This window comes from Arachis duranensis, chromosome 3, assembly GCF_000817695.3.
Source record: "Arachis duranensis cultivar V14167 chromosome 3, aradu.V14167.gnm2.J7QH, whole genome shotgun sequence".
Taxonomy (NCBI): Eukaryota; Viridiplantae; Streptophyta; class Magnoliopsida; order Fabales; family Fabaceae; genus Arachis; species Arachis duranensis.
The window spans coordinates 116,844,674-116,870,316 of NC_029774.3; the positions used below are offsets into that span (position 1 = coordinate 116,844,674).

The 25,643-nt window shown below is 33.8% G+C and overlaps 2 protein-coding genes across 2 annotated transcripts; both read right to left on the reverse strand.

The window, feature by feature from the left end:
- Positions 1 to 15,944: 15,944 nt before the first annotated feature.
- On the reverse strand, positions 15,945 to 17,878 carry LOC107480446 (uncharacterized). Its single transcript, XM_016100589.1, has 2 exons — positions 17,290 to 17,878; positions 15,945 to 16,429 (listed from the first exon to the last, which is right to left on the reverse strand). The coding sequence occupies exons 1-2, from the start codon at positions 17,876 to 17,878 to the stop codon at positions 15,945 to 15,947; spliced, it is 1,074 nt and encodes a 357-aa protein (XP_015956075.1).
- A 2,022-nt stretch (positions 17,879 to 19,900) lies between these two features.
- Positions 19,901 to 23,489, reverse strand: LOC107480509 (uncharacterized). The gene is made up of 7 exons (XM_016100661.3): positions 23,103 to 23,489; positions 22,368 to 22,454; positions 21,978 to 22,226; positions 21,714 to 21,878; positions 21,580 to 21,633; positions 21,352 to 21,498; positions 19,901 to 20,692 (listed from the first exon to the last, which is right to left on the reverse strand). Exons 1-7 carry the CDS (start codon positions 23,262 to 23,264, stop codon positions 20,315 to 20,317), a joined length of 1,242 nt encoding a protein of 413 aa, XP_015956147.1. The 5' UTR covers positions 23,265 to 23,489; the 3' UTR covers positions 19,901 to 20,314.
- Positions 23,490 to 25,643: the final 2,154 nt, after the last annotated feature.

Genomic DNA, 25,643 nt, shown 5'->3' on the forward strand with positions numbered 1-25,643 from the left:
AAGAAAGGAATTGCTCTCAAATATGTTACTGAACCTCTGGATGATGAATCCAGTGATAACTCATCTGAAAATGAATTTGTTTTTTTGCTAAGAAATTCAGGAAAATGGTGAAGCTGAAGGAACGAAACAAAGGAGGCAGCTCAAGGAAGCCAAAGAAGGATCTCAGCAAAGCAATCTGTTACAACTGTAAAGAAGGTGGACACTTCAAGTCTGATTGTCCAAAACTGAAGAAGGAGGACAAGCCGAGAAGAGGAAAGAAGAAAGGTCTCATGGCATCTTGGAAAGACTTGGAAAATGACTCTGATGAAGATGAAGAATCAAAAACCAAGTCTCAAGCCTGTCTCATGGCCGATCACATAGAGCAGGTAGTATTTCTTGATCCTTCCACTAAAGACCTCTATCTTATAATCGATCATCTTTCTAAAAAGATTAAATGTTTCCAAAGTGAAAACAAAGATCTTGAATCTCAAATTGAAATACTGAAAGCTGAAAATGGTTTTCTTAAAGATAAATTAAGGAAAGCTGAAACTGCTATTGATCTTGTTGAAGAAAACAAGCAGTTAAAAGCAGAATTTAAAAGCTGTGAATACCGTCATTCTGTGACTGCTAATCTGAACTATTTTGAGAAAAATGAGTGGCTGCATAAAGAGAAAAAAAGACCTAAAGAAGACTTAGCCAACTTTACTCAAAGTTCTGAAAATTTAAATTAACTCTTGGCAAGTTAAAAACCTCTTTATGATAAAGCTAGTTTTTGGATTTTCACAAATCTGAAAAATTCATTGAAAAATCTTCTTTTACTGACTTGGCATCTACTTCAGATGACATAAGGTTTCAAAATCCAACAAGCTTTAGAAAAATAGCAACTCATAGATTTTGTAGATTATGCAATCGGAATGGACATTTTTCTATTCAGTGTTTCATAAGAGAAAGGATGATTGGAGATAAAGTTAACATAACTGTTTGTGATTATAATGGCCTGGGACAAAGAAGATGGTTTGACATCAAAGGATCCAAAAAGATTTGGATACCTAAGGTCACTTAAGTTTGTTTTGTAAGTTTGCCTAGCATCCAAAAGAAAAGACAACATGTGGTTTATGGATAGTGGGTGCTCTAGGCATATGACCGAAAAGGCAACATTCTTCATCAAGCTTGATGAGTATGATAGAGGATTTGTTGCTTTCAGTAATAATGAAAAAGAAAAAATAGTGGCCATAGGTAAAGTGGGTAAGAATTTCTCTTCTTTCATTAATGATGTTTTGCTTGTTGATGGGTTAAAGCACAATCTACTAAGCATTAGCCAATTGTGTGATCTTAGTTATGATTTTATTTTTAGAAAATTGGATTACTTGATTATTTGTGAAAAATCCGGTAAAATATTGTTTGAAACAAAAAGATGTAATAATGTGTATGGATTAACTCTAGATGATTTAAGAGATAAAAAAGTAACATCTTTTACTTCTCTTGAATCTAAAAAATGGCTTTGGTATAAAAAAATTGGGTCATGCAAGAATGTACCAAATTTCTAAGCTTGTTAAGAAAAACTTGGTGAGAGGAATTCCTAATATCAAATTTGATAAGGATATTACTTGTGATGCTTGTCAACTAGGCAAACAAGTAAAAAAAATTTTTAAACGAAAAGATAGAATTTCCACTAAAAGGCCATTAGAAATGTTGCATATTGATCTTTTTGGTCCAACTAGAACTTAAAGTTTAGAAGTAAACATTATGGTTTGGTGGTGGTGGATGATTACTCTAGATTCAGTTGGGTTCTCTTCTTAACTCACAAAAATGATGCATTTCATGCTTTTTCTTCTCTTTGTAAAAAGATTCAAAATGAAAAAGATTTAAAAATTGCTCACTTGAGAAGTGATCATGGAAAGGAGTTTGAAAATCAAGATTTTGAAAAATTTTGTGATGATTTTGGTATTGCATATAACTTTTCATGTCCTAGAACTCCTCAACAAAATGGGGGTAGTTGAAAGAAGGAATAGAAGCCTTCAAAAAATGACTAGGGCAATGCTTTGTGAAAATGATGTACCAAAATTTTTGTGGGCTAAAACTGTAAACACAGCTTGCTATATTCTTAATAGAACCATCATTAGAAAAGATTTAAAGAAAACTCCATTTGAGCTGTGGAAAGGAACCGCTCATAATCTTAAGTATTTCCATGTTTTTTGTTGCAAATGTTTTGTGCTTAACAATAAAGAAAATCTTAGAAAATTTGATCCAAAATCCTATGTAGGAATGTTTGTTAGATACTCCACCACTAGCAAAGCTTTTAGGATTTATTTCAAGGAACATAGAATAATAGAGGAATCCATACATGTATCCTTTTGTGATTTTAACTCTATTCCAAGTGCTGTGTTAGAAGATGATGCAGGTTGTGAAACTGATATGAACCAAGAAGTCGGTCAAGAAAATCCCAAGTCTGTCTAAGCTGTTGAACCTGTCTGTCCAGAAATAACTCATTAGAATGAAGGAGACATTTCGGTTTTGTCTCCTGAACAAGCCAGAGAAACTAGAACAGAGTTGTCAACTGAACCTCATCAAGGCATAACCTTTCCTCAAAGGCCACGAGAATGATTTTTGAAGGGTTACCCTCATGAATTCATCATTGGTGATCCTTCTCAAGGTATAACCACTAGATCCTCAAGCAAGAAGCAAATAAAACCAAGCAATGTTGCCTTCTTGTCCTAATTGGAGCCTCTCAATGTGAAGCAAGCTCTTGAAGACCCCTCATGGGTTAAAGCCATGGAAGAAGAGCTAGCACAATCTGAAAATATTAAGGTTTGGACACTTGTACCAAATCCAAATGGTAACAAGGTAACTGGTACCAAATGAATTTTCAAAAATAAATTGGGTGAGGATGGTAGTGTTGTTCGTAACAAGGCTAGATTAGTGGCCTAAAGTTACGATCAAGAGAAAGGAATTGATTTTGATGAGTCATTTGCCCCGGTAGCTAGAATGGAAGCAATTAGGTTGCTTCTTGCCTATGCTGTCCACAAGGGTTTTAAGATGTTCCAAATGGATGTCAAATGTGCTTTCATTAATGGTTTTATTGATAGGGAAGTATTTGTGACTCAACCCCCCAGTTTTGTAAACAAAGAGTTTCCAAATCATGTTTTTAAACAATCAAAGGCTCTTTATGGCCTTAGGCAAGCTCCAAAAGCTTGGTATGAAAGGCTTAGTGCCTTCTTGTTGGAAAATAATTTTCAAAGGAGTCACCGATACTATTTTATTTATAAAAGAATCTAATGATGATATCTTACTTGTTCAAGTTTATGTCGATGACATTGTGTTTAGTTCGGCTAATGAAGCCTTGTGTGAAGATTTTGGAAAACTTGTGACTAGTGAGTTTGAAATGAGTTTAATGGGTGAATTAACCTTCTTTCTTGGTCTTCAAATTAAACAAACTCCTAGTGGTATTTTTATTCACCAAGGTAAATATGCAAAAGAGTTAATCAAGAAATTTGGCCTTAAAATTTTCAAACCAATAGGAACACCTATGTATCCAAAAACTAAACTTGATAAGGATGAAAATGGGAAAGATGTGGATGAAACAAAGTATAGAAGAATGATAGGATCCCTCATGTATTTTACATCCTCTAGGCTGGATATTGTTCAAAGTGTGGTTGTATGTTCAAGGTTTCAATCTCACCCAAAAGAATCATATCTTTCGGCCGTTAAAAGAATCATTAAATACATTAAGGGCACATGTGATCTTGGCTTGTGGTATCCTAAATCTAATGAGTTTTGTGCAGTAGGTTTTGTGATGCAGATTATGCGGATGACCGAGTGGATAGAAGAAGCACTTCCGGAATGTGTTGCTTCCTTAGAAGCTCACTCAACATGTGGTCAAGCAAAAAACAAGCCACTGTTGCACTATCCACGGCTGAAGCTGAATATATATCTGCTGCAGCTTGTTGCTCATAATTATTTTGGTTAAAAACTCAATTAGAGGATTACAAATTGAAAATCAATAGTATACTTTTGTTTTGTGATAATATGAGTACTATAAATATTTCTAAAAATCCTGTACTGCACTCTAGAACTAAGCACATTGAAGTAAGATATCATTTTATTAGGGAACAATGGCAAAAAGGTACTATTGATATCCAATTTGTGAAATCCGAAGAGCAACTTGTTGACATCTTCACTAAACCTCTGTGTGAAGATAGGTTTTGTTCATTAAGGAACAGTTTGGGAATGATAGATTTGAGTTTTATTGAAAAAAATGTGATTTTCATACTTCTGTTTGTTTTTGTCTCGTAGGCAGTAGGAAGATAAATCTGGGCATATGATGAGCAAGCTATTAAACAAGGGGAAACTAAACTTTGACGCCTTGTACTCAACCCCAACCAACCTCCTTTAAGTCCATTCCATGATACTGGCTCATTAATTTTTGGCATCATGTTTCCTTTTAATAAATTATTTTTTAAATTTTTAGAAAGGTTATTACATCGTATCTTTAAAAGGGGAAGTTCTTGTCAAATCAAATTATTTTTCCCTTATTCTCTCCCACGTTTCAAGGAAAAGACCTTTCAGTTATTTGTTTTTATTTTAAATTTTTTTGATTGAAAACCATTTCCATTAAATGCTCATTACTTTAAATGATATTCTCTCTACTAAGCATTTAATGTGGTCTAACCTCTCCCCACCTTCCACCCTCTTTGGCCTATCTTCATCTTCTCACTCTCCACTTCATCTCTTTTATCATGAGAAAGAAGATAGCCACACAAAGAAGCAGCCGAACCCCATTATCAAAAATCCTCCATCTTCCACAGCTCTTCAATCTCACACTCACATTCATATCCACTCCAAGTCGTCCTCTTCACCCTCCTCTCACTCAAGAGCATCCATGGCACGTAAGAATATCCATGCAAGAGTGACAGCAAGGCAGGAAGCTGGTTCATCTAAGAAGAATACCAAGGGACAGGAGCAAGTCCCTGAAGAAGAAGAAGAAGAATCACTTCCATCTCCACAACCTTCACCACCACGACGTTTCACACCTCATCCCTCTAGCCGATCCCAAAGAACAAAGAAGTCAATCCTTCACAACACCAGAGAACCCTCTAACTTGGACTCATTGGACTTCAAAAATAAGTATGGTAAAAGTCACTCCCATTTTGATCCTGCCCGTTTCATGTCTTGCGCTGCTTTTGAGTTCCACTCACAAGCTCTGGTAAATCGCCATCTATGTGTTTCCTATGTTGTAAATCTGGAAAATCTTTGTGAAAAAAGCATTGGCTTTACTGCACTTTTTGATGATCTTAAATAGGATCCCCTTTTCAAAATTTGAAAACCTGTTTATCCAAACTTGGTTCGAGAATTTTATGCTAATATGATGTATCATGATGGTGCATTACATTCATATGTTAAAAGGGTTCATCTCACTTAAAGGAGCCAGGGCTTACATGTCTGGTAAATGGAACTCCCATCTTGGGGTTTCTCTTCAAGTAGCCCCGACTCGGGTCCATGAAAACTTCTCTGCTCTTGATGGAACAACTCTGACCCAACAAGGCTCTTGAACCTGTGCGAGCCTTACTTCATCGTATCATCAATCATATTCTAATGCCTTAACGTGGTTCCTATCAGCGAGTTACTGTTTGTGATACTCTTGTCTTATTTGCTATTCTTACTTCTGCATTCATTTCATTTGCATATCTTATGGTGCAAAACATGTGGGATTGTGTTCGCAGTGATAAGAAAGCAAATTTTCCATATGAAATGTTTCTTATTTGCATCTTTGAGTACTTTAATGTTGATTTGAGCAATGAGCCTATTGAGAACAGGATTTCCATCATTAAACGAGGCGGTGTTCCCGAGTCTGTGAAAGGTAAAAAGGGGAAAAGTTCAATGGCATCAATGCTCTCTGATAGCAAAAGTGATAGTCATCCACCTGAATCTTCTTAGCTTTCTGAATCTATCAAAGATGTTCTGAATGAGTTCTTCAACATGTCTAGTATGATGGTCAGGACCTATAAAGAAGTTAGAAAACAAGCCTATGAAAATAAGAAGGCCTGGACCAAATGCCATGAAAGGGTTAATCTGCTGATTAAGAGCTTGGAGAAGGACATGGTTCATTCCGACGGAGAAGATGATCACCTTGACTCTGGTATTAATCTTTCTGCTGCCTGAAAAATTTGCTCACTGCTGCCTATGTTCTTGAACAGTTTCTCTTCTACTGTCTTTTGTTTGGATTTAGTTTCTTTTGAACTGTTTGATGTTGGGATGACTGTACTCAGTAACTTTAAATAATCTGTTTGGTTTTTAATATCAAATATTTTGTATTACTGTTTCTATAGATTCCCTCCTTGATGACAAAAGGAGGAGAAAAATTAAAAAGAAAAAGGGGCTGAATTGTTGTTTAAAATAGAATTGGGACTGCCAATCCAATTCTTGTGCTCTTCTTTTAGCCTTTTAATTATTGTTTCATGCCAATTTTGTATGCTTATTGATGCTCTGTTTTGACAACTGAACATCGTGTTTTTATTGCTGGCTATATGTTTCATTTGCTTGAGATATTGCTTTGATGGCAAGAATTTTTTTTGGCAGCGATTATTTGCTTTGAATATATTGCTGTAAGTAGTATGATGAGTTTTGATCATTTATTGGATATGTACTCTGAATGTACTCTGTCATACTATATTTTACAAAGAATATTTTTTGCGCAGCATGTTGAAGCCTTGATTATGTTTATAAAAAAATTATTTTTTTAAAATCAGGCTCTTACTTGATAAATCATTGTTCTTAATATTGTCCTGGCCCAACATCATCATGGGTCCGAAATTGAAAGAAGAAAGAAAGAAGTGGAGCATGCACTATTCGGTTACCTACCTTCATGGTTATGGAATTCAAAATTTAAGTAAATAAAGCTCAAGCCTTGGTAACTAAAAGAGAAAATTAAATTGAGTTAATTGCATTGAAGGCTCCACACGTTACCCAACTCCTTGAGTAATGTGAATGGAATTTCAATTTTATTTAATTGTACTTTGAAAGCTTTGTATCTTCTCTCTCCTCTCTCTTTCTGTTTGGGTCATGTCAACAGGAAAGAAGAAGATAGAAGTTATCAGAGAAATTACAGTGAAGCTATGAAGAAGCAAAAGGCTAGGTTGATGATGGCCTTTACAAAAGGAAGATCCGAAGCATGGTGTGGCTAAGATTTTTGCCATTAAAAGTAAGATGTGAAGAAGAAGCTTCAAGATCTTCATGCCAAAAATGTAAATGATTGGTCTCGGTCAAAGAGGAAGATCTCAGTGGGTAAAGCTCGTTTGCATTTTTGTTCATCCAAGAGAGAAGGTAGCTTCTAAAGCTACGTGGAGGAAGAAGCAAATATGAAAAGAAATGAGCTATCAAGGATCAGAGGTTCATCAAGGGACAGAATTCATTCTTAGGGACAAAGTCAAGATGAAAGGCTCAGATTGATAAAGCTTGATGAGAAGGGATAAGAGAGAGGTACATGCATGTTGATTTGCTTTCGGTTTCCCTCTCTCTTCTCTCTGTCCGAATTGGCTATGTGTTGGAGAAGATGTTGGTGGCTTGGTTGAACCGGTTTCAACCTTCAAAGGTTCCCCTTCTGTAATAAGAGTGAATGGCAAAGGGTTGAGACAAGGAGAGTAAGCACAGAGTTCTCATAGCTACCCGAAGCTAACAGAGTTCTTCTCCTTCAATGGGTTTTATTTTGTATTCTTTTCTTTAGTTTTGTCTGTTTGAGTCTCATGGTAAAAGGCAAATAGAGTGGGGTTTGTAAGAAACAGCCAGTGAGAGGAAAAAGGTAGAGAGAACAAAATTAAAGAAAAAATTATAGATGTCTAAGATTTCTTTAGTGTTGTGTTTCATGATCCTGTGGGGATTCTCTTACAAGTTGGGTTAGCACTTTGCGGTTGAAAGTTTGGTAGGTGACCAAGTCAAGTTCAGTTTTGGGGATAGAATCTGGATTTGTCCCAGATAGGAATGGGTAGTTCCTAGGGAAGAATTGGTGTATGTAATCTGTTGATTATAGTGAAATTCCGTCACTGTTGTGATGGAGACTGGATGTAGGCTGCATTGTACTTAGCAGTTGAATCAGGATACTTCTGGGTGTGATTCTCTTTTTCTCTTCTATTTCAACTATGTTTCTGTTGCGTAGGAGATAAAATTGAAAAATATCTCCTAACCGGTTACGAGACAAAAAGAAAATGTCTCTTGACTTGTTATGAAACAAAAGCAGAAATATCTCCTGAAACTATCTTAAAAGGCAAAAAGTGATTTTTAAAAAAGGGACTAAAATTCTACCTCCTTCCCCCTTCTCTTAGCCACTGATTACCATAAAAAATATTTTCTTTAAAAATTTTAAATTATTATGTGATTTCATCTTTAGTATTTAAATTTTTAAAATTTAAATTTCACTGTAAATTTATATTATTATTCTTATTATAATGTTAAAAAAAATATTGAATCAAGCCCAATATAATTTAACATATGACAATTCAATATATTATGTGTTGTCCTAGTTTTTTTTTTTTTCTCCTTCTTCCTCCTCAAACGCCATTTTATTCTTCCTTTCTTTTTTAAGATACATCTTCTTCCTCTTCAAGTTGAGATTTATATTATACATATTTGTCATAACAAAAAATTAATCTCATATATTCTAGTCGTTCTTTTTTTTTATTTCTACTCTACCTTTTTATCATATTCTTACTCTCTTTCTATTATGCTCTTCTGTTTCACCTATTTTACAAGAAATGAAACAAAAATAGTACCTTCTATTTTGCAAATGACGCATCAAAAAATAGTTCTGACATACCTAAATCTATTTCGCATTCGTTAGAGGAAAAGTGGCTCTGCCATGTCAGCTTTAATTCGCTGACATCATATTTAAATTAAAGACATAATTTATTTCGTGTGTGTTAAAACTGAAATAAATATCTGTATTTTAATAACAATTTTCATCTCTGCATATTTAAAAAATTAATCTATTTTTTTATTTATTTAAATAAAAAAGCCAAACCATTCCCTTCTCTCCTAATTTCTTATTCTTCTTTTCTTCAATGTTTACTTTTAAAATAACCAACCTCCACTCTACAACTACACAGCTCGCACAACATTTAAACAAGAGAGGCTAAATCACAAAAAACATCCACTAAATATACAAGTTATTTATTGTTGTTACTAGTTAGTTATTGTAATTATTTAATTTTTTTTAAACTAAAAATAGTAAAAAAATTATATAATTTATTAATATTATTTTGTTGATTAGAATTAATTAAAATAGTTGTTAGTTGATTAGCACTAGTTAAAAACTATAGTTGTTGTAGCCATAGTAATAGTACTAGCTTTGGTATTAGTGTTAGATAAGGTAGCAGCATTTGGTAAGGAGTACTAGAATTGAAACGAGAGGATTGAGATTTAATATTGTATTTAGTAGTTAAATATTAAAATTAAAATTTTAGTTCTTTCAATACTTCTAAAAAATAAGAATATATAGGACTGAAATTTTTAAAAACGAAAACTAAAACTTTAATAACATTTTATTTCTAAATACCCGCATTCAAAAATTTATATTTTAAGTCTATCCTTCAACCCTAACCTCACTTTACCTCTCACTTCACTACCACACTTCTGCCATCACTAAAGCATAACCACCACACTTTTATTATCATCAAATTTTACTACCACCAACAATAATAATACAAAAAACAACAACAATCTCATCAACATATATCAAAATTAGATTCATGAATTCGTAACAAAAGGATTTCAAAATCAGAATACAAAAACAGAGAATTAATTTAGCCTTAGTCTCTCAGTCTCAGTCTCTCTTTTAAATACTATCTAATTTTTATTAATATTTATTTATAAATTGTTGGTACACACTTTTAGTAATTTTAGTTTCGTTTAAATAAGTTTTTAAGATAGAATTACTTAATAGATATTTATTAATAAAACTGAATTATTATTAATTGTTAGTACATATTCTTAGGGTTTTGTCTTGTATTTTAATTATTTATTAAAAAATAGAATTATTATCATTAATGGTTAGGATATATTTTTAGTAATTTATATTTTATTTAAATATTTAATTAAAAACAGAAGTATTATTAATTATTAGCATATATTATTAACTAAGTGTAGTTTTACTTTAAATATTTGTTAAAAAAATAGTATTATTATTAATTGTTATTGTTAGCAACTATTAATATACATTTTTAGTAATTTTAGTTTTATTTTGCATATTTATTAGAAAAAATAGAATTAGTATTAATTTTTAGTATATGTTTTTAAATATTGACTATAAAAGATTAATCACTAGTAAATATAATAGAATTATTATTAATTGTTAGTTTAGAAAAGACAAATATAAAAAAATTGTGACATTACACTTCTCTTCTACTAAATGTGTTTAAGCAAGGATTTTTAATTTTTATATGGAACTATCAAATGTGTTGAACCGGAATATGGGAAGGGAGGGTGTTGAACATAAATGTGGTGTCAGGAAGGCAAGAAAATCGGACCGTGCGAGACACCACTATCAACACGGAGGGTACGATTTGTGTGTGCCAAAGCGGAGGGTCCGAGTTGCTGCATGTTGGACACGCGGCACTCAACCCTTGCTCCCCAGACGATGTCCCACATACAAGGTTGCTAGATGCTCATTAAACTCTCACCATCCGAGTTTCACTTTTGAGCCCTCACTTTCCATTCCCAAAACTCCATTGCTGTTCTTCATCCCTCTGTTGTTGGTGTTTTGCATGCTGGGGAGAAAAGAAAGATGTCCAAAAAAAATAAAATGAGAGATATTGATCGTCCTGAGTTGCATATTATGCACTATCTCAGTGTGTCTGATTATGTAAATTTGTTATTATTTTTTTAATTTTTATAATTATAATTATTATTGTTAAAATTTTAGTAGTTATTATTATTGTTAGGATCTGAACTTAGAAATATATATAGAATAGTTAGGAATAATTTTAATTTTATTTTTTTTTTAATTTTTTCACTATTTTTGTATGAAAATTATTATTGTTAGTGTGTTAATGGTTATGCTATATAAATTCTTGTTGTTGCGGTGATTAAAATAAAAACGCAGTCTTTTTTTTTATTTGTTTCAATTTTTTTGTATAATTTTCAGAATTTTTTTTTATAATTTTTAGAATTTCGGAAGAAGTGAAATATTAAAATAGTTAGAAAATAAATTATAAAAATAAATAAAAAGGGTCGAATTGTTAATAATTTTTGGATACAGTATGTTTTTTGAATAAATTTATAAATTCTTAATTATTTATAATTGTTACCGTATTATTAAATATTATTGTGGCTACAATAAAATAATAAACAATTGAACATAATGATAAATAATAAGAACTGCATGGTTATTAGTATTAATTTACGAAAGCGTGTTACTTTAATTAATTGTAATTATCATTCTAAGAGCTGTTAATTATTATTGTTAATAGAAAATGAATTTAAAAAGATATTTAAGATAATTGTTAATATTTTTTAAAATTTTGAAATATATGTTTAAATTTATTTAAGTAATAGATAATATGTTAATATTTAAGCAATAGTGTGTGAGTTGACTAATTACTTGTTTTGTTTTTTTGTAGAAATTAAGAATGTTGACCTGTGACCATCCACTTCTTCCGGATCGGTACAACGATCGGGTGGAAGACCATTTACGAGTTACTGGCTTCTATCATGCATCTCAAATTGGTGTCGTACAAAATCAGAAAGCACTCGTGAATGCTCTAATAGAACGGTGGCACCCTGAAACACATACGTTTCACCTTCCAATTGGTGAGTGTGCCGTAAGTCTTGAAGACGTGGCTCTAATTCTTGGTCTCCCGACGGATGGTCTTCCAGTTACTGGGAAGACAATGAGTAGCTTCTCAGCGTTGGAGGCAGAATGTTTGCATCAATTTGGAGTGGTACCGAGTAAGTCAGAGTGTAGAGGATGTTGTATAAAACTGACTTGGCTACGGGACCTAAAAGAAAATATTCAGTTGACTGATGAATTAAGTATACAGAGGTACGTGAAGTGCCATATTATGTTGCTGATCGGGACGATCTTGTTTGGGGATAAATCTGGGGCAGGTGTGCACTGGAAGTTTCTACCCTTGCTTCGTGACTTTGCCAGTATTGGACATTATAGTTGGGGTTCGGCATGCCTTGCACACCTCTACAGGGGGTTATGCAGGGCATCTCGTTATAATTGTAAGGAAATAGATGGTCTAATAACACTTCTGCTCGCTTGGGCTTGGATCCGACTGCCATATCTATCGCCGATCCCCAGAGAGCCCCACAGCTTTCCATTAGCCAACAGGTAATGTCATGTTACAATCTACTCGTAGCTTTACATTTTAAATTCAGTTTATCTAATTGAATATGTGATATTAGGTGGCGTAACTGGGAGCGTGGTGATCGACGATATAGGTATTTGAATCTAACTCACTTTAGGAAGGCCTTTGATGAACTCCAGGAAGGCCAGGTGTGGTTCACTTAAATATTTATGATTTTGGGGCATTTTAATTAGGTTTTTTTATTGTTATTGATGTTCTGGGTTGTATTCATGAGTATCTTTTATTTTTCCCAGTTTGTGTGGGTTGCATATGCTGTGGATTGCGTGGATCCAAACATAATTCCTCCTGAGATCTATATGCAATCGGTTGTGTGGTCCGCTACTGTTCCGTTGGTGTCATTTGAATGTATCGAGTGGCATGCTACCGATAGGTACAGGCGACAGTTCGGTTTCGTTCAAGAAGTACCTCAGCAGGAGCAGAGTCTTGACAAGGCGCATGGAGAAGTACTGACTAGTCCTAAGAATCTTAACTGGGCCACAACACCGACTCATTCAAGTTGGGTTATGCATTGGACAAACAGGTATCACTACGTTCTTTCTGAGCTTCCCATGCCTCCACAGCATCCATTGAAAACTTATATGTACTGGTACCGGTCAAAATATGGTGACCACTTGAACTTGTTGAATCTTGTGGGTCAAGAAAGTGATGACGATAATCAGGATATGGATGAGGGTAATCAGGATATGGATGATGGTGGTGAGGGTATGGATGAGGATAGTCAGGATGGGGATAATGACAATGAGGAGCTGGAGCCACAGCCGGTGCCGCCTCCTAGTTCGAATCCACTTCACTAGAACAACCTCAGTTCTCAGGCCAATATGTACCTCAGACACAGTTCTCCCCGTCCGTTCCAATGCCGCAACAATATTGGGGTATGTCACAGTTTGAACCAGGAGAAGGAGGTTCTTTTAGTCAGTTGCTTGAGTTCATGGCTGCAGATGCATGACAACCACAATATACCAATCAGCCTGATTTCTTGGCAGGTAGGTATTCATTGGATGCGAGGCTCCCGTGCCATACCTCATCGGTCGCTTCCGGAGGGTTCGTATCTGTCGATTCTAGTAGAAGTGTAGGTGGACGCGGAGTTCTTAATAGTCAAAATCCTAACCGTGTTGACAGGGGACCACTTCAAGAAGATGATAACCCACTCGAGCAAGAGACTAATGCATATCAAGTAGATAACCCGGATGACGAGGATGATGATGACGAGGATGAAATAGAGGAGTTCGATGAGGATGAGGAATCCCGCAATGATGGTATTATGCTTCGTATTTTCCTTTACATATTCGATTTTCTGTTCATTTTGTGTTCATAAGTGGTATCCATCTTGGTATGACTACCTAATGTTATAATATTTAATTGTTTTTATTATTTTGTGTTCATAAGTGGTATCCATCTTTGTATGACTACCTAATGTTATAATATTTAATTGTTTTTATTATTTGTGTTCATAAGTGGTATCCATGTTGGGTTGACTACCTAATGTTATAATATTTAATTGTTATTATTATTTTGTGTTCATAAGTGGTATCCATGTTGGTTTGACTACCTCATGTCATGATACTCAATTGTTTTTATTTTTCTGTTATACAGGCGGGGCACAAACTCCGGATGACAAAGGCAAAGGTTACAATCTGAGGATTGATCCACCACGTCGTAGCGCTAATCGCTACACGCCGTCTGTGTTCAAAAAGGCCGCAAAAAAATGCAAGAACTTCGTGAAAGATGTAAAGTGGTCAATGAGAAAGTAGTTGTGGTGTAATACTCTTATTTATGCCTTAAAAAATGTCTACAATGTCTAGAGTTCTTCGCATGTGTTGGGCATTATGTATGCATGACTTGTAGCATTTAGGGTTTAGGGTAATTATGTATTAATACTGATATGGAGTATGGTTTGTTTAGAGTAACTATGTATTAATAAATTTGACTACGGACTATGTTTTAGTAGATTGTTTGTTTAGAGTTTTTATGTATTTATGAACTTATTGAAGGGATTAAATATGTGGACTATTTTTTTTATGTCAGATTATAAAATGCTACAGATGGAGAGTAAGGCTGGGTTGCCGTAGTTTATAACACAACACAGAACAGGTTACATATAACATACTTGCTTAATTCAAATTGACAACTCATGACAAACCATATATTGCCACATAGATAATGTCACATATATAATGTCAACGCAGAATAAGAATCTACTAATGCTCTCTGTTGGCATTTGCACCACCTTGCTGACGGCATCTGCCACGACTGTGCCCCTCAGCCCCACAAAGCGTACACCGCCTAGGCCGACGTAACATTCGTGTGTCCATCTCATTCAAGAATCGCGTCATTTTTGGGCGACCTTTCCCGAGGCGTCTCAAGAACGGATTTGGGATGAACCGAGGTCCGTTGTAAGCAGGCCATGTAGTAGGGTTACCTAGTGGCCTAAACGCCGAACTTGGTCCATCTTATACACATCATGAACATACACTTGCCAATCCAGTCGCTGGTTGGCACAACATGAAAACACATGTCGACAGGGGATCCGGTCCACCTGGAACTCACCACAGTCACATCGAAGGCCACGTAGGTCCACTGCAAACTCCAGTCCACTTGGCATCTCACGCACCTCAAAGACCTCATTCTGCCGGTCAAAGCAACTAACCTGAATGTTTCCTGACGCAAGTTGGTTTGCATGCAACTTGGAGGTAACGACATCGGAAAACACATGGCCAGCATTAATCCGGTCTTCTGCATCCGCTCTTTTTCGGGTAAACAACTCGTTCAGCCTGTAGAATGTTGCCTTCACAAGGGCAGTCACGGGGAGATTGCGTGTACCCTTCAATACTGAGTTGATGCATTCCACCAGATTTGTCGTCATATGACCCCATCTATATCCACCATCAAAAGCCAACGCATACTGTTCCCGGGGGATTCGGTTTAACCAGTCAGTGTATGCCTCGCCCCGTTCTCGTAAACATTGGTAACGCACCTCGTACTCACGCACCGTCCTCGAATATCCTGCAGGATAGAAAGAAATAATTGAGACAATATAGGTCAACACACGAATTGAATCGAACTCTGATATTAAATTAGTTAGCTACTCTGATAGTTACCTATGTTGACGACCAGTTTCTACAAGTACGGCGCCTTGAATTTCCTCAAAAAATTCGACTCTATATGCCTGATGCAAAACATATGAAAGTCTCTCGGAGGTGACCAAGCCCTGTTACTCCTTTCCACAGCTGCATTTATGGATTCGTGACGGTCGGATATCAGTCCCACACCATCCCGAGTGACAACGTGCTGACGAAGGCTACTCAGAAAAAAGTGCCACGCATCTAAAGTCTCTCCCTCCACAATTGTAAACGCAATTGGGACGATATTGTTGTTGCCATCCTATGACACTGCCACTAGTAGACAACCCTTGTACTTTCCGTACAAGTGAGTCCCATCGACCTGGACAACTGGCTTACAATGTCTGAAAGCTCTAATGCAGGGGTAATAACTCCAAAAGACACGATGCAATACCCGAATATCAGTCACCAAGTCATCGCCTTGATATGCAGGCATAGTCTCAAAATGAACAACAGCTGACGGCTCCTTGTGACACATGGCCTCAAATCATATAGGCAACGCTTCGTACGATGCCTCCCAGCCTCCAAATATTTTTTCCACTGCCTTTTGCTTAGCCAACCATGCTTTCCGATAACTAACAGTGTAGTTGAACTTCGATTGCACCTCTGCTATAACCGATTTTACCTTTAAGGCGGGGTCAGCCTCAACCAACGGTTTAATTGCTTCTGCAATCGTGGTTGAGTCCAGCTTAGAATGATCCTGAGAAATTGTTGCTCTGGTACATGTGTGACTGCCATTATACCTCCTTACAACCCAACAGTACTTCCGGCTGATCATGCTAACCCGGATAAGCCAATCACATCCTGACCCATACTGTATACACTTCGCATAAAATGTCAACGGCTCAGACTCATACACCTGGTAATCTACGCTTTTTCGTATAGTATACTCTTTTATCGCCTTAATAACAGCGTCCCTCGAACTGAATTCCATCCCAACGGCAAATTCACCATCTGCGACAACAGAAATTTCTGCGGACAGCCATACAACAAATTTTAGAAACATAAATATTTAAACATTCGAAAATAAAAGTAAAACAAATGATGACTACATCAATTATAATAAAACCCTCCAAGCTAATTATATTTAACTAATTTACTAACAAATACTTATTTATATTCACTAATCAACTAACAGATCCTAATTTTAATTAAACTAATTTACTAGTTATATTTACTTAATTAACTAATAAATTCCTATTTATATTCACTTAAATTTAATTTAAAGAACTTTAACAGATTTAACAAATTTTAATTTAACTAACTTACCTATATTGACTTAATAACTTCGAATTTAACCAATTTTAATTAAGCTAATTTACTACTTATACTTACTTAATTTACTAATCAATTCCTATTTATACTGACTTACATTTAATTTAACTAAATTTAACCCGGTTAACAAATTTTAATTTAACTAACTTATATTTACTTAATAACTTCCAATATTACCAATTTTAATTAAACTAATTTTCTAGTTATATTTACTTAATTTACTAATAAATTCCTATTTATATGGACTTAATTTTAATTTAACTAAATCTCACCAATTTAACAAATTTTAATTTAACTAATTTACTTATATTTACTTAATAAATTCCAATTTAACCAATTTTAATTAAACTAATTTACTAATAAATTCCAATTTATAATTACTTAATTTATTAAATTAACTCATAAATACTAACGGATATTTAACTAGTTTGCTACTTAATCAATAAATTCTAATTTAAGTTTAACTAAATCAATAACTCTCTTATAAATTTACTATCTTAGAGTTAAATACACAAATAGGTAACCAATCTTTCATATAATTATGGAGAATTACGTACCAGCATTGATATAATCCGGAAACTCCGGAACATGCATGGCTTCCAAATCCAAAACTCGCATGAATGATGGCTCCTCAAACGGCACATCGTTTGCCAGAGCAGTTGCGATATCAGACACATCCGGAGCCATAGCTCCGTCACCTGGAACCACATCTCCATCTGGACCAACAACTTCGTAGTTGCTTTCGACCTCTTCTTCACTGTCGCTATTGTAATCCTCCCGTAGAATATTACGGTTGGCCTCACATTGCTCAAACTCCACATACAACTCGATGAACGATAGTTGTCTCCGATTTTCCATATACATGGAAAACATATCTTGCATGCTCGCTTCGTCCGTTACATATTTCGTTTGAAACTGGACGAATCCACCAAACACTTGTATAGGATTTCTGTATAGAATACATGATATCCTTCTTGCCCTCTCAGAATGAATCTTTTCACAGATCACACCCTTTAGCTCTTCAAATGAGATTGTAAAAGGAATCACCAAATCTAACGGATTCTCACAAACAAATGTTACTCTTTCAGATGTTTGTAACAAAATCTGACCAAAATAATACACTTTCAATAACATTTTGTCACTCATTTCTCTCAATCACATTAACAACCTCATAAACTTGAGTTTCAGATTTTTGGCTCCTTTAATAAACAAGAAACGAAAGAGATGAGCTAAAAACCAGAGGGCCGTTGCAGAAGAAGAAGAAGACGATGCGAGAGTGATTGCTCTGATATGCATTTTCACCAACTTTTATTTAAAGTCCCAACCAAATCGGACCATGCGATTACCTAACTGAATTCAAAAAAATAATATAATAAAACATGTCGGACCCTCCGATTTTCACAACGCAAAAAAAAATAAAACCATCAACTCAGATGGTACGATTTCCATTATCCAGAAATTCATCATCTCTTCTTCCCCAAATCGGACCTAACGATTTGCTTGCAAAACAGGAAACTCAAACAACTCGTACCATCCGAATTGTGGCACCTGACATTAAGAACAAAAGCTGCCCCACAATTATGTATTGCGCTCCCATGTGTCCATATCCAGATAACACACACACAAAACCTCCATATCAATAAAAATGAGCCGTTTAAGCAACAACCCATCATTTCTTTTATAATTAGTTTTATATTTTCTATTTCTATGAGCACAAAACGTCATTAATTTTTCACTTTTATTACAATACATTAGTAATATTTTGACCAACTTTAATTTTTAAATTCATTAAAATAACAAAATGGCGATGTCGCTTTTTATTTTCATAATTAAAAAAATAAGTTAAACACAAAACGACAATTTTGTTTTTCTATTTTAAATAAATAAAACAATTTCTTTACACAAAATGACATCAACGTTCTGTATCTTCTGAGTAGTGAACAAGTTTTTTTGTTAGTAGGATAAAACTCATGTAAAGCTAAATAACATAATGTAACACATATTTTTGCACTTTTTAATTTAGATATGGAAGGAGAAATGGTGTAAGACACAGTTATGGAGTATATAGATGCTTTATATAATTGTGGTGTTAAGAGCAAATCGGACCGTCCGATTTGTGTTTAAAAAATTAAAAAAAAATTGCATTACACAAATCGGACCGTCCGATTTGTATTTTAAACAATTAAAAAAATTAATATTAAAATCGGACCATCCGATTTTTGTTTTCAAAATAAAAAAAATTAAAAGTACAAATCAGATTCTCCGATTTTTCCTCCTACACAAATCGGACCATTCTATTTGTGTTCAAAATTTTTTTAACAAAGAAATCTCACAGTCCGATTTCTTCACTTTATGGTTCAGAAAAAAAAATTCCACCTTCATGTCTAGCACCACCCATCTCCATACCCATGCACAACACACACACAAAATCTGCATATCCAAACAAATTAACCACATTTTTTAATAATATTAAAAAAATTTAACCACACAAGTTCTTAAGAATTTTTAAAATTGAGATAAGTTTGTTATAAAGACGAATAGTATGATTTTGGGAGTGAATTGTCTAATCGAAATAAAAAATTTAAAAACTGATTTAACGAGTAAAATTTATTAAAGATTAAAATATCCGACTATAATTTTTTAAGAATTGATTTAGAGTTTTTTTGTTGACTTACTCAATTGACTATTAACACTAGCATAATAATAATTTTATAATTAGGTCCAAATAGAAATTAGTGGGGCTAAGACTTTTTGGCGGAGCATGTTTGAGTGTTTGACAGGCTTTAATTGTGAAATGGGGATTGATTTTGCAGGTTTGATGTAACGTTGTGGAAGTGGCCCCTCTTTTCGAAAAAAGTTGATATGCAAACAAAAGTGCTGTCAGCCACTCACATGCATAGTTTGCTACTTTTTTTTCCAATCCAAATTAAATAAAAATGTTTTTTAATTAATTAATTTTTTCATTTTCCGCATTGGCCTACCCCAACTTAGCTTTAATCTAATTAATTGATTGATATTCCTAACCGGAGAAAGATAACCAAAGTTTCTCTAATTACATTATCAAATGTCTAATATTAGTAATAAGATTCGAATACTATTCGTTAAGAAAAAAAAATTGAAACCTGAAACTAGAAACTCCAATCCAAGCATGGGGATTGTTTCATAATATAGCCCATGAAGAAACAAGATCAATAACTAATTGTTGTAGCTAGTTTCAGTAAATTACAAAAATGACATTAGGTGAAGGATTTGATCACTTAATTGTCATTGACAAGCAAACAAATAAAAATACAAAGGATGTTAAAGGCCTTTGTTTCTTTAGGCTTTTAAGAAACTTAGCCACACTTACCCACTAACCTTACATGGAGAATCGTTCAATATTTTTAACAAAAGAAAAAAAAAAAACAAAACTTTCCACTAGAAAAAAAAAAGGGTATACAAGAGAAGAGGATAGAAAGAAAAGAAAAATGAACGGGGATTTAACATTAGGGTTTAATAATGATACAAGGGAGAAGACTAGACTAGGATAATTTGCATTTTCTTTTTTTGATTTTTTCCGTTCATCTTGGACTTTTTTTAGCCTCATTGACAATTAGGGTTTTTACCAGGTCCTCCATAGTAGAAGTAATGTCCCCAGTCACCATTACTTCCTGTTTGAACATCATAGCAATTTGATTGCTCAGTGAAGGTTCCAAGTCCCTTTGGAGCTTTGAGATTGTTGGAGCTATCAACCACTTGAATGTTCTTGAAGTAGCTTGCTTTTCCAAAACCCTCTTCAGGGAAATGGCCACTTCCCATTTGAGTTGAAGTGTGTTGGCCATCAGGCTCAGAATTCACAACCTCACCACCCCATTCAATCATGGAGGCACTGTCTGCCAAGTATGAGAACAAGAATGAAGGCCAATATCCCAATACATAGTCATTCCCAAATTGCATCCACCAGTGTCCCTCTTTTGGATCCTACATGGAAAAGAAAAAAAGAGATAAAAAGAAAAAGTTTAATACTTAATACCATTAACGAATTTGAAGGTTTAAAGAGAGGGTCTGTTTCATGTTGGGCCGTCTGTATCTTTGTATCTTTGTCCTGAAACAATCACTAAATGATGCCTAAAAGAACATGTGAATATCTTATACAAACTGTTGCTAGTGGTGTAAATGTGTTTCTGCATTGCGCAATCATCGGTGTTAGTACATAAGCAAGTTCATCACAGTTGCTTTGCCCCACTCATCAATTACAGTTGGGGTCCATTATCATGATCAAATTTCAAAAAGGAGATGAGAAAAGAAATAAATGGATCCTTAGGATCCTACAAAGATGATTCTAATTTCCAACTATGCGGCCAATAATAGTGGCTAAAATGTCTTTTTTACCGGTCAGTTGATGGGTAAAAATATGAAGAATTTAAGATTCCAATCAAACCTATAACATGTTATAAACTGACAACTTGACTCTTCCACATGACATGTCTTGTACCTATAGAAGAAAAAATGAATCCAAGCACTCAAGGACATTATTAAAACGGTCCCAAAGCCAAACAAACACCTAGTTGGGTAGATGATTACCCCGTGCTTATTATGTTCGCAGATAGGTAATGTGATGACTTTTTTGGGATTTTTACCTTCCAGATAAGGATGCTGATATCATACTGGGAGTTTCTGTAAGCAGAAACCGGAGATATGCTTGCACCCATCGATATTTCGCTGTTGACCTGAATAAATCCTGAGCAAAGAAGATTGTAGCAACCTGTAGCTTGATATGCATCACTCTGTAGAACATAGCATGTGAGTTTGATTGCAAAATAAAAGCAGTATATGAATATAGGAAAGGTTAAAAGGTAAATACTTACTGTCCAGTAGGTGAATAACCGAGTGTTGTTATCGCCGTATAAATCAGGGCTAACCTGTTATCATCAATAAATAGGCATCAGAATTTATACAAACTAAATGTGGACTTCAAAAATCAATTTCTTTCTTAGCATACCTGCCAGCCAGCTTCAATGCTGTTAAGATCTTGTCCGAACGAGCCTCCTAATATCCAGAGCTGCGACAAGCTGAACTCATTCGCCTGCTGAATCTTAGGTTCCCACACATTAATAGTGGCTTTTGCTCCATAGTACTTGTCCCCTTCAACATATGCTATTGCATGCTGAATCAACAACAATCAACAAAGGAACCATGCAAGTAAATTAGACCAATGCCAATTAAAATAGAAAACATCAAAATTAAGAGGAACAATCAATAATACCTGATGACCACTCTGGTTAATAAGATCAGGTTGTGCTGACCTAGGCTTCGGGATTGACCTGTGCTTCTTCCTTCCATATCTTTTAACTGAGCTAGCTCTAAGGACATCCTCTTCCTTTGTTCTCCGAATTGGTATTGTGTCTTCGGGGCATTTACCATTCACATGCCACAGCTGATTAATCTTCTCTTTGGGTTTTTCAGAAACCTTGTTCTCATCAAATAGCCCTTCAGGGTGGAAACTAGGCCTCATCTAAATCAATTAACCAATAATGCAATCCAGTGTTAGGGAAAAATAAACATAAAAGTTGAAGAAAAAACTGATAATAATAATAATAGTAATAATAGGGGAGAATAAACCAAAGATTAGATTCTGTGTGAAGATAATATGGACCTGAATTTTGTGATCTTTAAGGAAAGGATGATCAAAAGCTGGTTGCTTAGAGATATGCACACAATCTATGAAATCCCCATCTGGGCTCTGCACAATCCATAAATCACACTATTAACACTACAAAAAAAAAATACTTAGCAAAATAAAATATTCAAAGCAAAGCTTCGTTAATTATATTTCCATTTTTTCTAAGATTCAGTAGGTGATTTTGATAAAAAGTGGGGAATGCCAAGAAAAGAAAATCATCGCCCAAGTTCTTTCCTTCCAGTACTTTCTAGTTGCTACTGCTTCAGAACCCAGCCAATAATTTCTTAGACGAAGGGAATTTTTCTTTTTCCAGGGAATAAGAAGTATGAACAAGTAGAAAAAAAATATTAAAAACATAGAAGCATAGAACATTGCTTGAAGAAATCAAAATGTGAACACAAAAGATCTACATTTTTTTTATTACAATACGGGGAGGAAATACGTCAAAAACACAGTAGAAGCCAAAGATTATTTTGATTCCTGAGTGAAAAATATCTGAAAGCCACACAAATCACTGTTCAAACACAACATCACCCCCTTTAGCTTACCCAAATAAAAAAGTAATCTTTTTTCTTCAAAACCAAACTATTCTTTGGGAGGAAAAAGAAAAACCCTAATTAAAAACATTTTTTTTTTTTGGGGAAACCACAAAGGGAAGAAGAAGAAGAAGAAGAAGAAGAAGAAGAAGAAGAAGAAGAAGAAGAAGACCTGAATGGTCTTAACAGGAGGCTTATTCAAGCGATTCAAATGCCTATTGACTTCAAGCTTCTGTCTTGAACCACCGAGCCTAGCGGCACAAGAGTGAGAACTAAAAAGACCCAACAACAACAATAACAACAGAGAAAACAACACTACTGAAGAAGAAGCCATAGCTGCTTGCTTTGAAAGAAGAAGAAGAAGGAAAACGGAGATGCAGGGTTAGGGGTTGTGTTGGAGGGTGTTGAGAGAAAGCATTGGAGAATGCAACGCAAAAATCCAATGGAAAACAATGGAGACCTCACTTTTTTGTGCTGCTCCGCTTTCTATGAAGGAAGCCACTCACTCCCACTCTCACTTCACATTAAGCTATCTCCTTCTTTTATTCATCTCACTTTCTTCTCTTTTGTTAAAATTAATTTAATTTTTATGCCCCTTCGTTTTATACATGCATCAAATTAGTAACGTTTTTACTTTTTATATTAATTATATAAAATATTTTGTACGCATTAAAGTTAAATTTATTAAAATGAAAGAAAGATTGCCTTTTTTTGAATAATAGATTTTCTCTTTTCACTTTATGAAAACATTATTATTATTATAATGTTAACAATATTATTAACGAAATGATAATTCCATAATGTTATTTTAGATATAATTTTTTGTATTATATATTTGTATAAATTTATAAAAAAATAATAAGATCATTAGAATAAAAAAAAATATTTAATTTTTATTAACTATTAATTATTAATTGTTCATAACCGAAAAAAAATGAAGTGCCATGACACGTCATTTAATTATGTAAGATTAAGATTAATAATAATTTTAATATACTAATTGTGTAAAGAATTTTATATTATTATATTTAAATTATTTTTTAAATAATAAATCTAAAAATTAATTATTTTTACTATAATAATACATAATTAATTGTTTATATAATGGAAATTAAATTCTAAGTGAATAATATATTATATATACACTAAAAAAAATGTATAGGCCTACTATTAACCTAAAATGCTAACTTGCTAACTGAACTTGTGCCTTACTCATTTTTTCGGTATTCAAAATGCGAATATTAGAAAATACTTATTAGTTCAATCCAGTATGTGTTGATATTAATATGTGACATCTAATTTTCTTAATTTTAGTCAGTTGCACTTAATAGTATGAACTATAACCAAGACCACAACTATGAATCATATAATTTAACAAATTTTAATATAAAATTTTAAATAAAAGAAATAGTTTAGTTTTGTAAGGCAAATCAATGAAAATAAATTTTAGAATTACTTTAAATATACTAACATTTTAAAATATTATTATAAGCTAAAGAAATATTAATTATTAATAAACTAAGGAGAATCACCTTCTAGCTCTCCCTACTACCTTGTCATTTTTCCCTCTCCTTTTTCATGTCATAACAGTGTTCAGTTGGTCACAGTAAGCAAAACGTTGAAGGTGGAACATCACATGACACAACCATCATCATCTTCAATTCCATCACAAATATTCGTACCCGAAATAAATATTGGAATATATTAATCAGACGTTGAAAAAAATGTATTAAAAGAAAATTAACCTTAGAAATTGCACGAGGGGGAAAACCAAAAAGCATGGGGAAAAGTTTATTTTTAATAAAAGGATAAAAACGAAGAATATGTGGGTCTGTGCATTCGTATTTTTAATGCATTTTTTCATGAATGTGTTGTGCCTTCAGTCCTCACTCTAAGCTACTTTTGTCGTTTCAATAGACACACTATGCATTCTTTTTTTATCGTATTATACTGTATGTATATTTATTAAACGACCCTTGGGGTTAGCCACTTTACCGTTTTATCCTTTTTCGTTTCAAATTTGTTCCAACTATTATTCATTTCACACGAGAGAGTAATCGATTAAATTAAATGTGTATTTATTTTGTAACGTGCCTTACAACATCAAATTATTCTTAGCTTTTAGGACATTTGGGACTGCAAACCCTCCTTTTTATGAACTTAAAAAGACCTACTTTTGTTTTCGTTGCAACTTTAGTGTTATTCTACTATGTTTGTATTTGAAGACATTTATATCTTAAAGATTTAGTTGACATATACTCTTAAGATAAGGACACATCATAAAATTTTTATTTCAATAAATATATAATAAATATTTAAAAATTTTAAATTTTATATTTTTTATAAAAAAATTTTAATTAGCAATTTTAACATGTGCTATTGTATTTTAAAGACACATATTTGATAAACTCATACGACGAAGTTATTATTAAAAAAGGTTTTCAACTTTTAATTTCAACAAATACACAATAAATATTTTAAAATTTTAAATTTTGCAACTCTTTTTAAACCCATATCTTAATTACATAAACTCTCAAGTATTTATGTGTAATTAGAATTTAAAAGAATAAGTATCGTTTTGATCTCTAACGTTGAGGGTCAGAATTGAAATCGTTCCAACGTAATTTTTATTTAGAATTATCCTTAACATTTTTTTTCGTATTAAAATCGTCCTTTTAATTTTTTTCGAACAAAAATACCCACCAGCACCTTT